Consider the following 16,210-nt stretch of genomic DNA (forward strand, 5'->3'; position numbering starts at 1 on the left):
TAACGAGACTGCATATGCATGAGGTAATTTGCCTTCCTGAAGCAAAGGGTCCCTATCTGACATTTGAACAAAGCCCTAATCCCTTGAAGACTTACTTCTTATTCAAGCTACATTCATTCTCACGAGTAACCTCATTAAGACCCATCACACCACATAAGTATGCCACAGTAAGTTCAAATGTAAGATTTTAACAGCAGTGGTGTTTAAAATGGTTACTAATAACAATGGTCTGTACTCCTATATACACAAATAGCCTTTGGTCAGTACTGAATAACTCTACTTAGACACGCTTGTTTTCCAACTAAGTCCATTCCTTAAAACTGAAAAGCAGGTATCAATAAATTAATATCTTAATCTGTTTTATGAATCTTATTCAGTACTTCCCTCATGTCCTATGGACTCACTCTCTCTCTCCCCAATTAATTACTCTGAGAAAACTAGATGGCATGGGAGGCTGAGAAAGAATTCGCCCTTCTTCTCCAGGCAGCTCTCCAGCAGAATCAAGCAGGCATCAAACCTCATGTGCTGCGCGGATGAATAGGAAAGAGGGATGATGGGGGAAGGAAAAGGGAATAGGGCCAGTGGAAATGTTCCCACTCTGTACAGCTCTGTCTTGGGGAGTCATCTGCAGAGATGAAATTGCAAAGTTTTCCTGTTGCTTCCTCCAATGCAGGTACCCCTTTGAAGACATCAAATCTATTCCATGTTACAAAGCTTTGCTGGGTTCTCCGTACCAGCACTAATGCAGACTTAGCACAGCACTGAAGCTGATATACTTAGTGTTGTTCCAGAAATGGATTCTTTGGAGACCAATACGGTCCATTTCTTCCTAAAGCAAGAACAATACTAAGCCACGAAGAATGACGCTGCTCTAACACCATTTATTATTTATATCTAAAATGGGTGTGACGCTGTAGGAATATGGTCCTGACCACAAGATGCTGACAACCTTTCAGCAGTCACACCATGCCTTCCACCCGCATGAAGCTCAGCTGGCCGTCAGCAGGGCCCCAAGCCAATGAAAGAGCTGGTCCATGCTGGGCAGTGTTTAATCCACGAAGATGCAGAGAAATAAAGGGACAAACAAATAAGACGTATCCCTACATTCAAGGGTTTGTTAATTTGTAATATGCAATTTTGACGAAGTATTTTTTCAATTCAGAGATAACCAGGAGTGGTTTTACTTGTCATTATCAAGCAAGTAAATTTCTGTCCTGCTTCAGGGGGAAAAAAAAGAAAGGGATGCTTATAAGTATTTCTGCTTTGTTACAACAACGTTCAGAAAACCGTTAACTTTCTGCCTCCACTTCTTTAATTGGCATTAACTATAACCAAAAAACCTCAAAGCACCGGTCCTCGGGCCGCCCCTGCCCCAGCTCCTCCGCGGGGGAGCAGGAGCCCGGGACAAGCCCGGACCCGCAGTCCGTGGGGGTCGGTCTGTCCATCTCCAGCCCACAACGACCCCGCGCACGGCCGGACCCTCCGCGCCAACGCACCCCAATCCACGTTATTAAACGCGTTATCAAAGCCAGCGTTCGACACGCTCATTTCAAGCCCGCCGCAGCCGCCCCCCGGAGGCACGGCCACCGGCTGGGCTCCCCGCCACACCCCGCCCGACCAGCGGCCGCACAGGGCGGACACCTCGCCAGCGCCCGCAGGCGCGCCGGTACCGCCCGGCCGGGATGGGCCGCCGGGCTCCCGCCACCGCTCAATACCCGCCAGAACCCCGCCGCCCCCCGGGAAGGGCGCGGCGGGGTCCCCACCGAGCCCTGCCGCAGCCCGCTCCGGAGCCCCTCCCGCGGCCGCGCTGCCGAACGGCACCGGGCGGAGGACGGCAGAGTGGGGGGGAGCCCTCTCGCCCCCCCCCCCCACTCCCAGACCGCCCGCGCAACCTCCGCCCCAGGGCGCTGCGGCACGGCCGGGCGCGCACGGCGACGCGCGCGGCCCCTCACAGACCCACCTCTGGCGGACATGGCGCGGCCGGGTGGGCGGCGAGCGGCCGCGGAGGTGCGGCGGCGGCGGCCGGTGCCGGGGGGCGGCGGCGCTGGGCCGGGCCGGGCCGGGCCGGGCGTGTCCGCGCCGCCGCCGCGCTCCCTCGCTGCCCGCCGCGCCGTGCGGGGCGGCGCCGGGGGCCTCCCCGCCGTGCGCGTGGGCGAGCGGGAGCCCGCGCGGGTGCGTGGCGCCGCGGAGGGGCGGTGGCGGGTCCCTCCCGGCACCTCGGCGAAGGCGGCAGGCGCCCGCCCGCAGAGCCCCCCCCGGTCAGCCCGGGCTGACACCGCCGAGAGCTCCCAGGCCAGGCGGAGCCCCGGAACAGGCTGCCCAGGGAGGCTGTGAAGTCTCCTTCTCTGGAGATGTTCAAGACCCTCCTGGACAAGGTCCTGTGCAGCCTGCTGTAGGTGACCCTGCTTCGGCAGGGGGGTTGGACCGGATGACCCGCAGAGGTCCCTTCCAGCCCCGAACAGTCTGTGGTTCTGTGAAGCAGCAGAGCCCGGTGCTGCCCGTTTGCTGGGTGCCGGCGGGAGCTAAGCACAACAGCGAGCTGGTTTGTCGGGAGTTGCGGGTCAGAAGGGCACATCGGAACGGTGGAATTGAAATGTCAGAGCGGGCTCTCATCGACTCCAGAACGGGCAGCTATGGACTACGAAACAGCACAACCCGCGACGTGCAGCGAGGAGCCAGCTGGGTGACAGGAGGGACTGAATCGCGCCCCGCTCTGTGATACCCCTAAATGTAAAATTTCCACTTACCAGAGGGATTGTAATTAAACTAAAGGAGGTCCTTGCTGTTTTGAGAAGACAGGAAAGCTCTAAGATAGAGAGGCTTCTAAATAACACGACTTAGACAAACTTGACTTGCTGTTTTTTGGGGGGAAGGAAAGCTCTAAGATAGACTCCTAAATAATGTTATTTGGACAGCTCGGCCTTGGGAGGGGAGATGCACCAAGCCGCAGAGATAAAGAGGCACCAAGAGGGCAACAAGACCAGAGCAAAACAACCTGGAAGGACACGGTGTACTGATCTTAGAACTGAGTTTGGGCAGAAAGAAAGGTCAGCCAGCAGACACTGTGATGAGGAGTATAAGCCTTCATCCTGAGACCCCCAAAGACCACCCGAGGATGCTAATAGATATACATGAAAGACATTAACATATGCTAATTAGTTCTTGGAAAAGTCATGAATATGCTAAGCATTTCTCAGAAATATAATAAATATGTATACTGTGATTGTATTTAACCTGAAATGATGGCGTGTTTGGCGTGCACGTTTGGAGGAGAGATCCCTCATGTGCCCGGCGCCGCAATAAAGAATCCCTGCTTAATAGCCCTCTGACTACTGAGTCTTCAGCTCTGGCTTTCCACGGCATCATCTGCCACACACAATACATCTTCATACCAGCGAGAAGCCAACACAATGTTTGCATCAAAAAGAAACCAGCTGCCAAAATCTCCGTATCTAAGAGAGGTGGCAAAGACTGCACCGCCATGCGCCCGCAGAGCGGGAAGGGGTGCTCGTAATCGGCGCGTCATGTGTCCCCGCGGCCGCTGGAACGCGTGGCCTCACCAGCGTGCCTGTTCCACCACACCAACCCTCGGGCAGAGCCCTCACGCCATGTGCCCTCCCCACCGTGCCGGCATGTGTGCGTGCGACAGCATGGCGGCGGCGGCAGCACGGACAGCGCACACAGGCCTTCTCGTCAGGTGATAAACAGGGAAGACATGAATCGGCACATCGCCTCATATTACGCCTTTTGGTCACATTCGGCTCTATTTTACCCCAGTGTCTCCCACACTTCAGTTCAATCGTACTCATGACGTCATTCTGTTTTCTCACTCATTGCACATGTTCCTGAATCCTGCAGTGGGAATGAAATAAATCCCAAGTTCTCCTCCTTCCCAACTCCTATGGCGTTATCCTTAGGTGGTGATCTGACATCCACTTGAAAAACAGTTTCTTTCCTTGTCTTTTCTGAAATGAGTAAAGTTTTCCACTTGCAAACAACTCAAGTTTTCCTTTGTGTCCAAAAAACAAAAGGTTTTCCTCACTCAGTGTAGTATGAAAGCATTTTGTATTTTTAATTTAGTAATTTCCTACGCACTTCCTTCAGTGAGTTTCTAACTAGCACTATCAAGGGTTCTCCTGTGTGATACTTAATAGATGGCTTTAACAAGAAGGTTCAGGAACATGCAGAAATTAGCTTTATAATGAAGAATTTCCTCTCTTTATACTCCTAGGAAGCAGGAAGGGAAAGATATTTGTAACGTGGGTTTCTATAGAACACAAACAGTTCGTTCCATTTACTGTGCAAAGTCTCGAAGACAGCGAAGTTCAACAGACATGTTAGAGAATGCTAAGATGGATCAGATAGAGCACTCATTTATTAAAAAGAGTTTTTCAGCTGGGTTTCTGATGGAATTGAGGCTGAGCTTTATTTTCCTCTCTGTCCATCAAGTCCCCTCCACGAATTTTCAGATTTGGATATGCAGAATTGCAATTTACGTTGATTAAGAGGTGTAATTCAGAAACCATTCTACATCCCTACAAGTTCGTAGAAAGGAGAAAAGCTGCAGTGGGAACTGAAGTCACCAGTGCTGGAGGGCAGGTCCTCATTAGCCGCAAGTCCCTGTCCGTCAGTCTGCACGTGTGCAGCTGCGTCAGCCTCCGCAGTCGCTGTCTCGGATCCTGCCAATATCTAAGGGATGTGGAAGAGAGCTGAAGAGTGGAAAAGGGAGGGACAGAGAAATGAGACACCATTGTTACCATTTTTCAGATGAAGACCTCAGACACTCAGATAGGAGATGTTGAGTCAGAGAAGTTGGAGAAGCCAATCCAAGAGTTCACTGCTGCTTCTGCAAGGGCTGCTCATGTACCCTCCTATGCGCTCCCTCCTCTCTTACTCCAACCAGCCTGCTCCTGCTCCTCTCACTGCAGCACCATCACCACTGGTGTGACCCTCAAGGAACTATTTTAGCTCACTAATTAGCAAAGAATTGCTCACTTTCTTGCACTGGGTTAGCTTCCTGCCAGATAAGGATACAGAAGAACAGAGAAAGAATCCAAAGGCTCAGATAAACACTGGAGCTGACAGAAGGCGAGTGCAGAACTGCACAGCCAGGAAGGGGTGAGGAGGAACCATTAGAGGGAAAAGAGATGATCCTTTCGAGTGGCAGCAAGCTGTTGAGCTGTTTGATTGACTGAGCCATTTCCTGACTACTTCAGAACTCCATTAAGGAGCGGTGATTGACATCATTTTGTTGCCCTTGAGGAGCTAAGTATGTTGTCCAAGGTCACAGAGAAAATCTATGTCAGAGCAAAGAATAGAACCTGCATCTTCGAAGAAAAGTATCCTAAATACTGGACTATATTCTCTGTGCAGCATACCTTGCTGTCACTTAGCTACCAGGTGAATACATACAAGGACATTCAGTTTTCCTTCTGTTAAGTAAACTGAGTTTAGACAAACAGAAAACTCTTACATGAATGATAATGTCCAGCTAACCTGGAAGTCTGAAATGTGAAAACATTAATTGTTACTGAACTCTTACAGCCAATACATTGCCCCACTGATGATCTACACTCAACATGGGTAAGAATCTCTCGCTTTGCTTTTTGGTAGCTTTTGGACCAAGGCTCATCGACACCTAACATCAGACACTGTACCATCTTTGTAATACACTGTATATGTGTAACACATCACTGCTAGTGTTGTGCTTTGGCTTTCCAACAACTTGCTGGTACCTGTCCTACAGTCCCTGCCCTTCTCCCTACCCTCTCCACACCCCCTCAAAAAGAAGAAATAAACTATTGATATCTTTAGCATCAATTCTTGGGAAAATTAGGTTTATAATTTCATTGTTTGTCCCTCATCACTTTTGAACCAGTTTGTCACATATAAAAGTAGGATAATAGTTTTAAAAATAATTAAGATCCTATGAGTTGTATGTAAATAATTTTTGTTTCATGAAAATCAGGGGAAAATTACTTAGCACGGATGAAAAAGCAGGTAGAAGACGGCATTATATCTTTGATGCAGATAACTCATCAGTCAGAACATACCCATCTTTACACAACACAGTATGTTTCCTCTTGAAAGTAGATCATTGTGACAAAAGTTAGGGTTTTTTTGGAACAAGACAAATTCTTAAAGAAATAGGCTTCAAAGAACAACTTCTGTGGGCAAGGCAAATGGCATGGACGGCCAGGACTGGCCTGAATAATCTACTTCACTTGTCTCATTGAACTGATAATGGGATGCTGAAGAATGATGGAAACTACAGGCTTTTTCTAGAAGTTTTTACTACCTGTTCCACCATAACTCCACTGGCTCCTTTCTTAGGGAAATCAGATCTATAGCAGTCATTCTAGAAAGGAACAAAATCTTCAGCATTATTAAATCTTATGATTTAATCAGAATTTTAGTAAGCTCATAATAAATAGTACTCTGTGACATGAATGACATGAAAGCAAGACAGCTCTTTTACCTTCAGTATGAGACTCTTACCAGAATCTGCTACTAGTCAGCAATGGACAGCATATTCATATAAATACATCGCCTTTCACTGATTTCAGTGAGCTTCAAGGGCAGCAGCCATTAATTTCTTCTGAGAAAAGTTCCCATTTGCTTCTTTCAAAAGGGAATTGAGCTCCAAATTACTCACAGCAAATATTAATAGGAATGCTTTACTGAAGTTTTTTCCCCCAAATATCCCACATATACACATATAAAGAGACTTAACCATCAAACAAAAAAAAAAGAAAAAAATCAAAAAGTTAGAAAGTTCCCCTGAGTGAGACAAATCCCAGAGTCATCTTCCTTCTTTTTTCATTGCATAGAACCAGTTTTCTTAATCCTCTGCATGTTATTCAACACTCCGTGTTGTCTGTGATATGTGCACTCTTATGGCAAAAAATAAAATACTGAACCTCTACTACCCTAAGTCAGTACTGACTACTGGACTCAAGAACCCAAAAATTTTTACATGGATTGTGTAACATCATGCTATCACATAAATGCTATAGGTTTTATATAACCAAGAAATACTGGCGATCCTGGCAGCTAAGGAAAAGCCCCTGAATAAGCCCGTTGATATCTAGTCTCTACTGCTCTTGCATCAAAATGGGCAACGTACCTGTGGGAACTTTGGACACAAGGGCCAAAATGACAAATTTGTTGCTGAGAGTCAAGTTTGGGAAGATCAGCTAAATGTTGGCCAGCTTTTACTGCTGAAGAACTTCAGCATCTCCCCTATCCGTGTATCCCAACAAAGAGCTCAGTCAGACACTTGATCAGGTTTTGCATCAGGTTCTCACAGGCTCACATATGAAGTATGTACCATGAAGAAGAGCTGTGAATCTTCATTCCTAAGTATTTTTTTTCTTCTAATTTTGTATTCAGCGCACACCTTCAGGAGATATAGAGACAACCTCATAAATTGCTTTTGTTGTTAATTATAAATCAGAGGTTTTAGATCTGCATCAAGTACGGGCATTATCTCACTGTGTGCCCTACTTTACCCTTTACCCTAAAGAGTTTGTCGTGACCAAACTGAATTAAATCATGGAATCAGAGTTGGTTACATGTGCAAGCATTTTTAAACAGAATAACTTTTACATCATGCTATCAACGTAAAACATGACAAGATATTTCCTTGGTCAAAGTTCACATTAGCAAAGATGTTTATGAATAACATGGCAGGAACAGCAAAGAATATTCTGAATGAACCAGAGTTAAAATCTCTCAGCAGTCCTATACATGGAGAAAGTTTTAGGAATCAGAAGCAAAAATTCATCTGTAGTTGCAATTACGAGACAAACTCCAAGAAGCGTATGCATTCTGCTGTGAACAGCCATGCTTATGTAGGGTAGAAAGTCCAGGACCAAAGAAATTAATTATCTAAATCAATGTGAAAGTACATCAGTGAGTAATTTGACACCTGATCATAAAAGATACTTAGGTTTGTTCCTGAACTCCTGGAACTCACACATTGCTGAGGCTGTCTTAATTCCTCAAATGCTATTTTCTTCATTCTTATTTTCTATTCTGAACACTGTATTGCAGGGCCCTCTGGCTGAGAAGTATAGAGGTGGACAGGCCTCCCCTTGGAGCATATCCAGATCAGCCCTTAATTAGCTGGTGGACGCAATTTGATTTGAGAGACACAAAGTACTGGCTCTTTTTCAGGAACTGAACGCCTTGTTCCTCGTCAGACTAAATCAAGATAGCAACCCCCAGCCCAATACCTGGCACTGATACGTTTCTCAGCTAAGGCACTTGCCGGCATGTAGACACATCCTCTTAGATAAAATCTCCTTGAAATTGTGATGGCTGTCCCACAAGGACTCGGGACACACTTGGGAAAAAACATCAGCCAGCCAGCCAAAGGCACAGTCTTACAGTCATGTCAACAGTGACTTGAATCTTGAATCATTCCTGAAGAGATTCAGAAAAAAAGAAAAACACTTTTCCTCTCCTGCTAGTCTTGTCCAGTACATTCAAATACACGTATCTGGGATATTTTTAGTCTTGCCTATTGACATCTACCAATAAACTTGTCTGTTGTACATGTGATACATTTAAAGCTCAGGTCTAGCTGAGTTTGCTCATGCTTTTTTTTTCTTTCACTATGTTTTTAAACCAAAAAACACCAGAAGGTTTAGTTAAGTCAAGTGATTTTTTTTTTTTTGTTCCACTTTTGAATCTGAGTTTAGGCCTGGTGCTAATTCTCTGTAACATTCAGTTGTTTATTCCACAGCAAGTCGTGCTGATAGACAGGGATGCTAGCAGATGGCTGAATCCTCCAGTTGGGCACGTTGCTGGAGTCAAGCACGCAGCCAGGCTGCCCTCTGCGGGCTATGATCTAGCCCTAGGATTCACTGTTTTGCAACAGCTCATGGAAAATGATTAATGCTAGTACAACATTTCTGTATCTTAACACAGAATTTTGATGTATGCTGTACATGTAATGCCAAATGTAACAACTGGTTTTCTGCTGCCTGGTTGTTACTGCCAGAGAGGGAGAAGGAAATGCAGACTGTGCATGTCTGATGCAGCAGCCAAGCACCCCAGGTACAAATAACAGCTCGATATGACACCACCTGGGAATTCCCAGGAGACCCAGAGACTGGGCATAACAGCTGATAAACATAAAACCAGATAAACTAAACGGACGGAAATACTTCACTTGGCATATTGAGCTGCCAGGCAGGAATCAAGGACAGCACATTACAGCACCACTCCGAATCTGATCAGGAGCAGGTTCCATCATATTAGGCATATTACAAACACAAGTCTGCTTACTTCAGCATTTCACAACATAAGGACTGAATGTCAAACTCGTCCAAAGCAGCCTGAGGCAAAGCAACTGGGATGAGCAACAGACACATTTCTGGATGACCCCGGGTCTACTACAGACTTAATTTTCTTTGCTTGTTGTCAGTAGTGCCTCCAGCTCAGTTGCTTAAAGGCTTCAACCAAGTGCAGACACTCGTCCCTACAGGGCTGATAACTCAGAAGGAATTACAATGGATCAAGTCGTACATACTTTTCCTGGAAATGCAGTTCGGCTCAGAGTACAGCTTCTGAGCCTGAAATTCTAACTGCAAGTGTTCAGATGGCTCCCTCTGCCCTCACCTACAGGTAAAATAGTGCAATGGTGATGTATGTGGTCAATCTCACTTGTTTGGGAACCCCAAAAGAATTAGTTGTCAAGAAAGGCCAGTCTTTGAATACAAGATCCCTCCTAAATTCATTGGGGTTTAGTTGTTTCAAAGAAGCAAGTATCGTGTGGGCTGTGATAGCCACAGGGGTAAGACAATGTCTTCATAAACTCAAACTGGTCCTGTAGCTTCAGATAACATAATTTGAGAATCAAGTGGGACAGGCGAACTGCTAAGATGATAGGTTGTCATGTGCAGCAACCAAAGCCTTTACAAGCCAAGTAACATGCAGCAGTTAACCACAGAGGTAACACTACTAGTTTCTATACTAACTCCTTCTACACAGGACTCCTAAGGTTATTTTTTTCCCAAGAAAATAGCTATGGGGACTTCTCTCTGAACCTCGCTGCCTTGTGTCGTACGGATGAAACCAGGCCATCTGTGCCCTCTGCTGTTGAGAGCAGGTTCCTACCAAGAAGCCATGAGCAGAACTAAAACACGTTACTGGCCACCTTCCTGCTGTAATAAAATATTGAGGAACATCACTGGATTTCTGTCATGTAACTCTATGGATAGTGAACACTGGAGAGCATTGTGACACTAGTGTTTGGGCCTTTCTAGATAATTGTGCTATCATTATTTTAAAATAATCATGAAGCCACTACTGAGTACCTTGCATCATAAATATTTAAGACACTTGTGTCAAAATTAAGACATTTCACAATGCCAAAATTCAATATCAGACACCAAGAAAGATTTCAGTTGTGCTTCAGGACAAAGCTATCTGAACTGAAACTCCTACAAAAATGTATTTCTAATTGTGGACTAATGCGGAAGAGAGATCTGCTGAAAGTTTCTATACTTACACAGTAGTAGCGTGCCTGAACTATTTTGCATTAACTCATATTGACTATCAAGATCAGCTTTTGCTTATGATTAAACAGATTATCTGAATATATTTGAGGGATGAACAGATTAGATCCCTAAATCCAAAGATGTAAGTAACAATGAAACCTTATCCTGCATTAGAAAACTAACGATGCAGTCAGAGCTGATCTGAAATTACTCAGAAATCTCTTAGTAGGGCCAAGGCTAAGCACCTAAATTCTCCCCAGAAATACATGCAGATTCTGGCTGCTAGACTTCCCTCTCCCCAAGTATACAAACAAATGATTGAGGGAACCAATTTATAGCAGCTGGACAGTTCAATTATTTTTTTCCATTATTTTTGGACAAAATCCAGTTTTATGTCTATTTATACCACATTCAGAATCTTTCCATTCTTACAGTTGCAATATAGCATAAGCCCAGAAGTTTATCCTTAATCTCTTTGCTTCAGCTTCCACTACCACAAGAACAAGTAAACTTGTGGTCCTACTAACCTACAGGCTTCAGGGATATTGGCTAAGCTCTAACTGATCATATTTGAGAGTACTTTATCTGGTTTCAATCATTTATTATATGCTAACACTTGCAGATACTGTATGACAGAACATTGATGTATTTAGAGGAAAGCTTGCATTATAACCCTTAGAGTGGAATAGAAAAATGTGAGGAAAACATGATGTGTTTGGAAAATGAATGTCTCATTTCACGGACAACGTGTATTTCTGACCTTGCGGTCTCCTTTACAACCCATTATATAAGCTCAAGCAGGGTAGTACAGACAGTGTAACTGAGGTACGAACATAAGGAATAGCCTACTGGGCACACATTTGTCCATCCAGCCCAGAATTGTGTCTTCCACAGTAGCAATGAGTGACAGCATAAAAAGACACTTGCAGAGTGACAGGTAAGCAATTAGACAAGAGATTAATGACTAGGAAGTTTGTAAGCCATCAGAAGACAAATGAATGTCTCTAGGGAAGCAGTAGATGCGCAGATGTGGAGCAGGATGCACAGACCCAGAAATGCCTGAAAATGGGATTTAAAGAAGTCGTGCATGAGCGGATTACGTGGTGCTACTGGCGAATCAGCAAGGAGGGAGGCGTTGCATGCAGCTGAGAGCACAGACAACCAGAAAACTCATGATGGAAAATGACAGCAAACATGTAGCATCATACGTGCTTGTATAAGACACCGATTAAACTTGGGAGAAGCATGGTTTGGACTTCAATGCCATTGTATGCTGTTTGGTATCCAGTGCACAGAATGCTTGCTTTCTGAAATAACGTCCAGAATCAGAAAGGTATAAAGATTATTTTAAACATCTCTTTTGCCCTCCTCAAAAGGAGAGATCATGCTGAGCTGCTAACACTTCATTCTTTATTTCATCCAAGTAGTCACTGAAAACATAGATGTCAATCTGGTTATTACAAACACAATAAATTCCTGCACCGAACATGCATAGCTCTACTAGCACATTTTCATTCTGGGGTACAAAAATGTACCTTCCAAATCCTCAACCTCCCTGAAGCAAAAGTCCAGACTGCAGGAAGTTCTTCTGTAATGTAGACAAATACATCCATTAGAGACTGGCCTGGTGCCATCAATCTAAATAGCAGAGAGATTTTCAGATAGAAAAGCTAGCACATTATCTGTCTCAGTCCATTTAAATTGATTTAATATAGACAATTTCATTAATTTGTAAGAAAGAGAAAAGTTAGTTCCCAAAAGCTCTATCAATTAAAATAGCCTCGCTTTCAAGCTGTGTCTTGACTCACATTCAAGCAAAATACTCACTGCATGTGCCACCCCAAAAAAAGAACTACCTTGCCAAAAAAAAAACCAGCAGAGCTCTGCTCTCAAGAATATTAAAATAAGTGGTAATACTTGTGTTTATTTCAGTGGAAACAACATCAAGCATGAGCAGACGAAGATGTATTGTTGTATATGACATGACATTGGTAGCCTGTCCATAACTGAGTCATCTCCAATTGAATCATCTTCAGTAAGAACAACAAGTATCCAAACAGAACACACCCTCAGCTGAGTTCTTTTGCACCGACATTGGTGAAATAATTTTTCCATTAGTTTCCGGTTATGTGCATTACTACCGGTCCGCCAGTATTTATGTAATATTCCCAGCAGTGAGAAATACCTCCATATACTGGAGAAATTTAAGACTACTTTAAAGAGCATAAAAAAAAAAATCTACATTTTGCAACATGTATATAGACTAGATTCTGCAATATGGCTATAAATTCAAGCTCAATACATTGGCAAGTAAATGCAGGGTTATTTGCAGAGACTCAATTTGTTTAATAGGCTTAGGGGTAATGATATAATTGTGGTATTTTCTTTGTTTCCTTTACTGCAAGGCATTTCATATGGAGGACTCCCAATAAGAAGTCACTTTTACAACCAAAACCTGAATTCCAACCACAATGAAATATTCTGTTTAAAAAAAAATGGTTTTATATACCTCAGGCACTCTTAGAATAATAAGAGGCCCTCAAGCATTAGAAAAGCTTTACCTCGCCATCTGTGAAGAGGTGACTTATGATTTAATAAATTGTGAAGTACGCTTAGGAATACTCTCACTGTTATAAAACTGTCTCCTTTTTTATCTTCATGATACCTTACTGTTTCTTTATTCATTCTGCTGCTCAGAGATGGGAAGACCCAGGCACACCCAAAAGACATTTTTGCAAAAACAAATGGACTGCAAGGAGGATTTTAAATTACCATGTTCTGTTAAGACACCTTAATCAAGCACACGTGCCTTAAATCCACATTTTCTTCAGAAACGATGCAGGCTCCAAAATGGTATCTGTGGTGAGAGAATGGGAAGGTCCCCATTAACGCAATGAACACCCTCACACTGATGGGAGGAAAGCTGTGCCACTACTCAGCCCACTTGCTGACAACATCTTTGCATTCAAACCTACAACTTGTGATTTGTTTTTCTTTTTTTAATGAAAGCAATACAAACCTGCAATACAAACCATACAAGAAGGCTGGATGTAGCCCCTGAACTGTACTTATAATACAAAATTACTAATCTAAATTAAAATAAACATAAGTATTTACATATCAAAATATACATAAATCTTAATAATCTGCATGTATTGCAAAACTATAGTAGACACCACTTAAATTTATCTGAAGAAGGGTTTGCCTCCTAGAGCACACTTTAAAAGTCTAACAGAACTTTTTATGTTAAAGCATAGAAGACAAGCACCTTCCAAATGCAGCATCCATCCAGTTAACAATTACCTAAACACAGAAATGGTACATGTTTCATCACATGGCTACCCACATACAAAATTTACATTTCCTAAGAACATCTACAGAATGTAACTTGACAAACCCACAATAAACAGTTTTTTTTTAAAAAACACATAATTACCTTTTAAATTTGTGTTATTTTGTATGCCCGGATTTGAGGAAGGAAATAGCTAGCTCTGCTCCTTAGCCACTTCAGTAAAGGTGTCCACAGACAACTTGTATCTCCTTCCACACAGTGCTCGGGCTGTAGCTCCCCATGCCTGCAAAGCACGGAGGTAGTAACAACAATAGGCACAGCAGAACCATTAGTAAGACTTCATCACAAGATCAACAGCCATAGTCAGACTTCCCAGATGACACAATTTAAAACACAGCATTTAAACAGTAGTTTTGTCCTGTCTTTTGATACAGGGGGAGGAGGCAGAAAACCAGGAGTTTTCTAAGTTAAGGCCAGGAAGAAGGGAGGGTTGTGGGGAAGGTGTTTTTAAGATTTGGTTTTATTTCTCATTATCCTACTCTGATTTGCTTGGTGATACATTAAACTTTTTCCCCAAGTTCAGCCTGTTTTGCTGTGATGCTGACTGGTGAGTGACCTCTCCCTGTCCTTATCTCAGCTCGCACACCTTTCATCATTTTTCTTTTATCTCCCCTGTCCAGTTGAGCAGGCGGGGATGACCGAGCGGCTTTTGTGGGTAGCTGGCATTCACAGAATCACAGAATGGTCGGGGTTGGCAGGGACCTCTGTGGGTCATCTAGTCCAACCCCCCTGCCGAAGCAGGGTCACCTACAGCAGGCTGCACAGGACCATGTCCAGGCAGGTCTTGAATATCTCCAGAGAAGGAGACTCCACAACCTCCCTGGGCAGCCTGTTCCAGTGCTCCGTCACCCTCAGAGGGAAGAAGTTCTTCCTCATGTTCAGACGGAACTTCCTGTGCTTCAGTTTGTGCCCGTTGCCCCTTGTCCTGTCGCTGGGCACCACTAAAAAGAGTCTGGCCCCATCCTCCTGACACCCACCCTTCAGATATTTATAAGCATATACTAGGTCCCCTCTCAGCCTTCTCTTCTCCAGGCTGAACAAGCCCAGCTCCCTCAGCCTTTCCTCGTAGCAGAGATGCTCCAGTCCCCTCATCATCCTCGCAGCCCTCCGCTGGCCTCCCCCCGGCAGCTCCTCATCCCGGCACCCAGCACGCCGGGGCCGCTCCCCCCCGCGCCGTGCTGCGGGGCCGGCCGGCCCCGGCCCTCCCGAGGCGGAGCGGCACGCCTGGAGCCCGAGGGCCCGAGGGCCGGCCGCTGGGCACGGAGACAGGGCTGCCGGGCCGCCCCGTGCGCCCTCGCCGCGCTGCCGGCTCCCGCCCCCGGCTCTGTGTCCCGGGGCGCTGCCAGAGCGTCCCTGCCCCGTGTCACCGCCGGGGCCCCGAGCCAGGCCGGGCCTCCCCGCGGCGCGGCGGGCTGCGTGCGGGGGGTGGCGGCCTCTGCAGGCCGCGCCGGGGCGGACACCCGGAGCCTCGGCAGCCGGCGCCGCAGCCCGGCGGTGTCAGTGCCACGGTGTCCGCCGGGGAGCGAGAGCCAGAGCCGGCGGCCGCCCGCCCGCCCACCCGATCCCCGCGGCCAGGCCCCCGCATGCAGCCCTCACCCTGGAGCGGCGGCGGCGGATCGAGGAGCTCTCGCGGTCGTCCCGGCAGCGGCTGCTGCAGTCGCGGGACAGGATGTTCTCCAAGTTCACCTCCATCCTGCAGCACGCCGTGGAGGCGGTAAGGCCGCTGGCGGGCCGGGCCACGCCGCGCCGGGGATGCGAGCTGGGCCTAGCCGGGGCTGGTGGCAGGGGGGCTCGGCTCGCTCCCTGGGCGCGGCGCCCCTTCCCCGCCGCCTGTCCCGGGGCCTGGCCGGCGGCGAGGGGCCTCAGCGATCCCGGCTCGCCCCCGCCGCGGGGCAGGGAGGCGGAGGCCGAGCTGCCCGGGCGGGCCCCGCCGGGAGCGCGGGGAGAGGCTGCGGCCCAGGGTTCGGCCCCCTCGGGCGGCGGGAGCGGGCTGCGGGCTGTCGCCGCCGGGACCGGGCCTTCCCGGGAGGCCCTGGTGCCCCGGGCCGGCCGCGCCGGGCGCTTTCCGCGGAGCAGAGGCGAGAGCGGGTGAACGGAGGCAGCTCCGCAGGGTTTTCTGCTCGCCGCGGCCGGCAGCCGACAGCAGCCACCGCCTCCGGGGCTGTTGTGTGATGCTGTCGCCGCCATCCCGGCGCTTCCATCCCCGGTTTCTCCGTTTAATTGTGCGGGGCGGAGAGGGAGGCCGAGGGGCCCGGCGTTGCGTTTCGCCACGGAGCTCGTCGCCGCCCGGGGAGAGGGGAGCAGCAGGGCCTGCTCCCGCGGCTGCCATTGCTGTAGGCCGCGTTCGGCT

The 16,210-nt window shown here is 47.0% G+C and overlaps 2 protein-coding genes and 1 long non-coding RNA gene across 6 annotated transcripts in view; 1 reads left to right on the forward strand and 2 right to left on the reverse strand.

Annotated features, from left to right (window-relative positions):
* Nucleotides 1-2,032, reverse strand: part of ABLIM1 (actin binding LIM protein 1) — a 213,833-nt gene extending 211,801 nt beyond the window's left edge. The window contains exon 1 of the mRNA XM_075423803.1: nucleotides 1,961-2,032. Within this exon, the coding sequence (XP_075279918.1) occupies nucleotides 1,961-1,973 (13 nt within the window). The 5' untranslated portion in view covers nucleotides 1,974-2,032. The remainder of the gene's footprint in view (nucleotides 1-1,960) is intronic.
* Nucleotides 2,033-4,448: 2,416 nt separating this feature from the next.
* LOC142361668 (uncharacterized) lies at nucleotides 4,449-15,545 on the reverse strand. 3 transcript variants are annotated; one of them, XR_012764306.1, is made up of 4 exons: nucleotides 15,457-15,545; nucleotides 13,945-14,083; nucleotides 13,281-13,365; nucleotides 4,449-4,709 (listed from the first exon to the last, which is right to left on the reverse strand). It is a non-coding gene; the product is annotated as an uncharacterized LOC142361668 (long non-coding RNA). The 3 variants fall into 3 exon arrangements; XR_012764305.1 differs by lacking the exon at nucleotides 4,449-4,709 and adding an exon at nucleotides 11,109-12,096; XR_012764304.1 differs by lacking the exon at nucleotides 4,449-4,709 and having other exon boundaries at nucleotides 12,396-13,365.
* FHIP2A (FHF complex subunit HOOK interacting protein 2A) overlaps nucleotides 15,490-16,210 on the forward strand; it is a 38,677-nt gene continuing 37,956 nt past the window's right edge. For both annotated transcript variants that reach the window (XM_075423799.1, XM_075423800.1), the window contains exon 1: nucleotides 15,490-15,574. In XM_075423799.1, coding sequence (XP_075279914.1) covers nucleotides 15,530-15,574 — 45 coding nt within the window. In that variant the 5' untranslated portion in view covers nucleotides 15,490-15,529. The remainder of the gene's footprint in view (nucleotides 15,575-16,210) is intronic.

This window comes from Opisthocomus hoazin, chromosome 6 (assembly GCF_030867145.1).
Source record: "Opisthocomus hoazin isolate bOpiHoa1 chromosome 6, bOpiHoa1.hap1, whole genome shotgun sequence".
Classification (NCBI taxonomy): Eukaryota; Metazoa; Chordata; class Aves; order Opisthocomiformes; family Opisthocomidae; genus Opisthocomus; species Opisthocomus hoazin.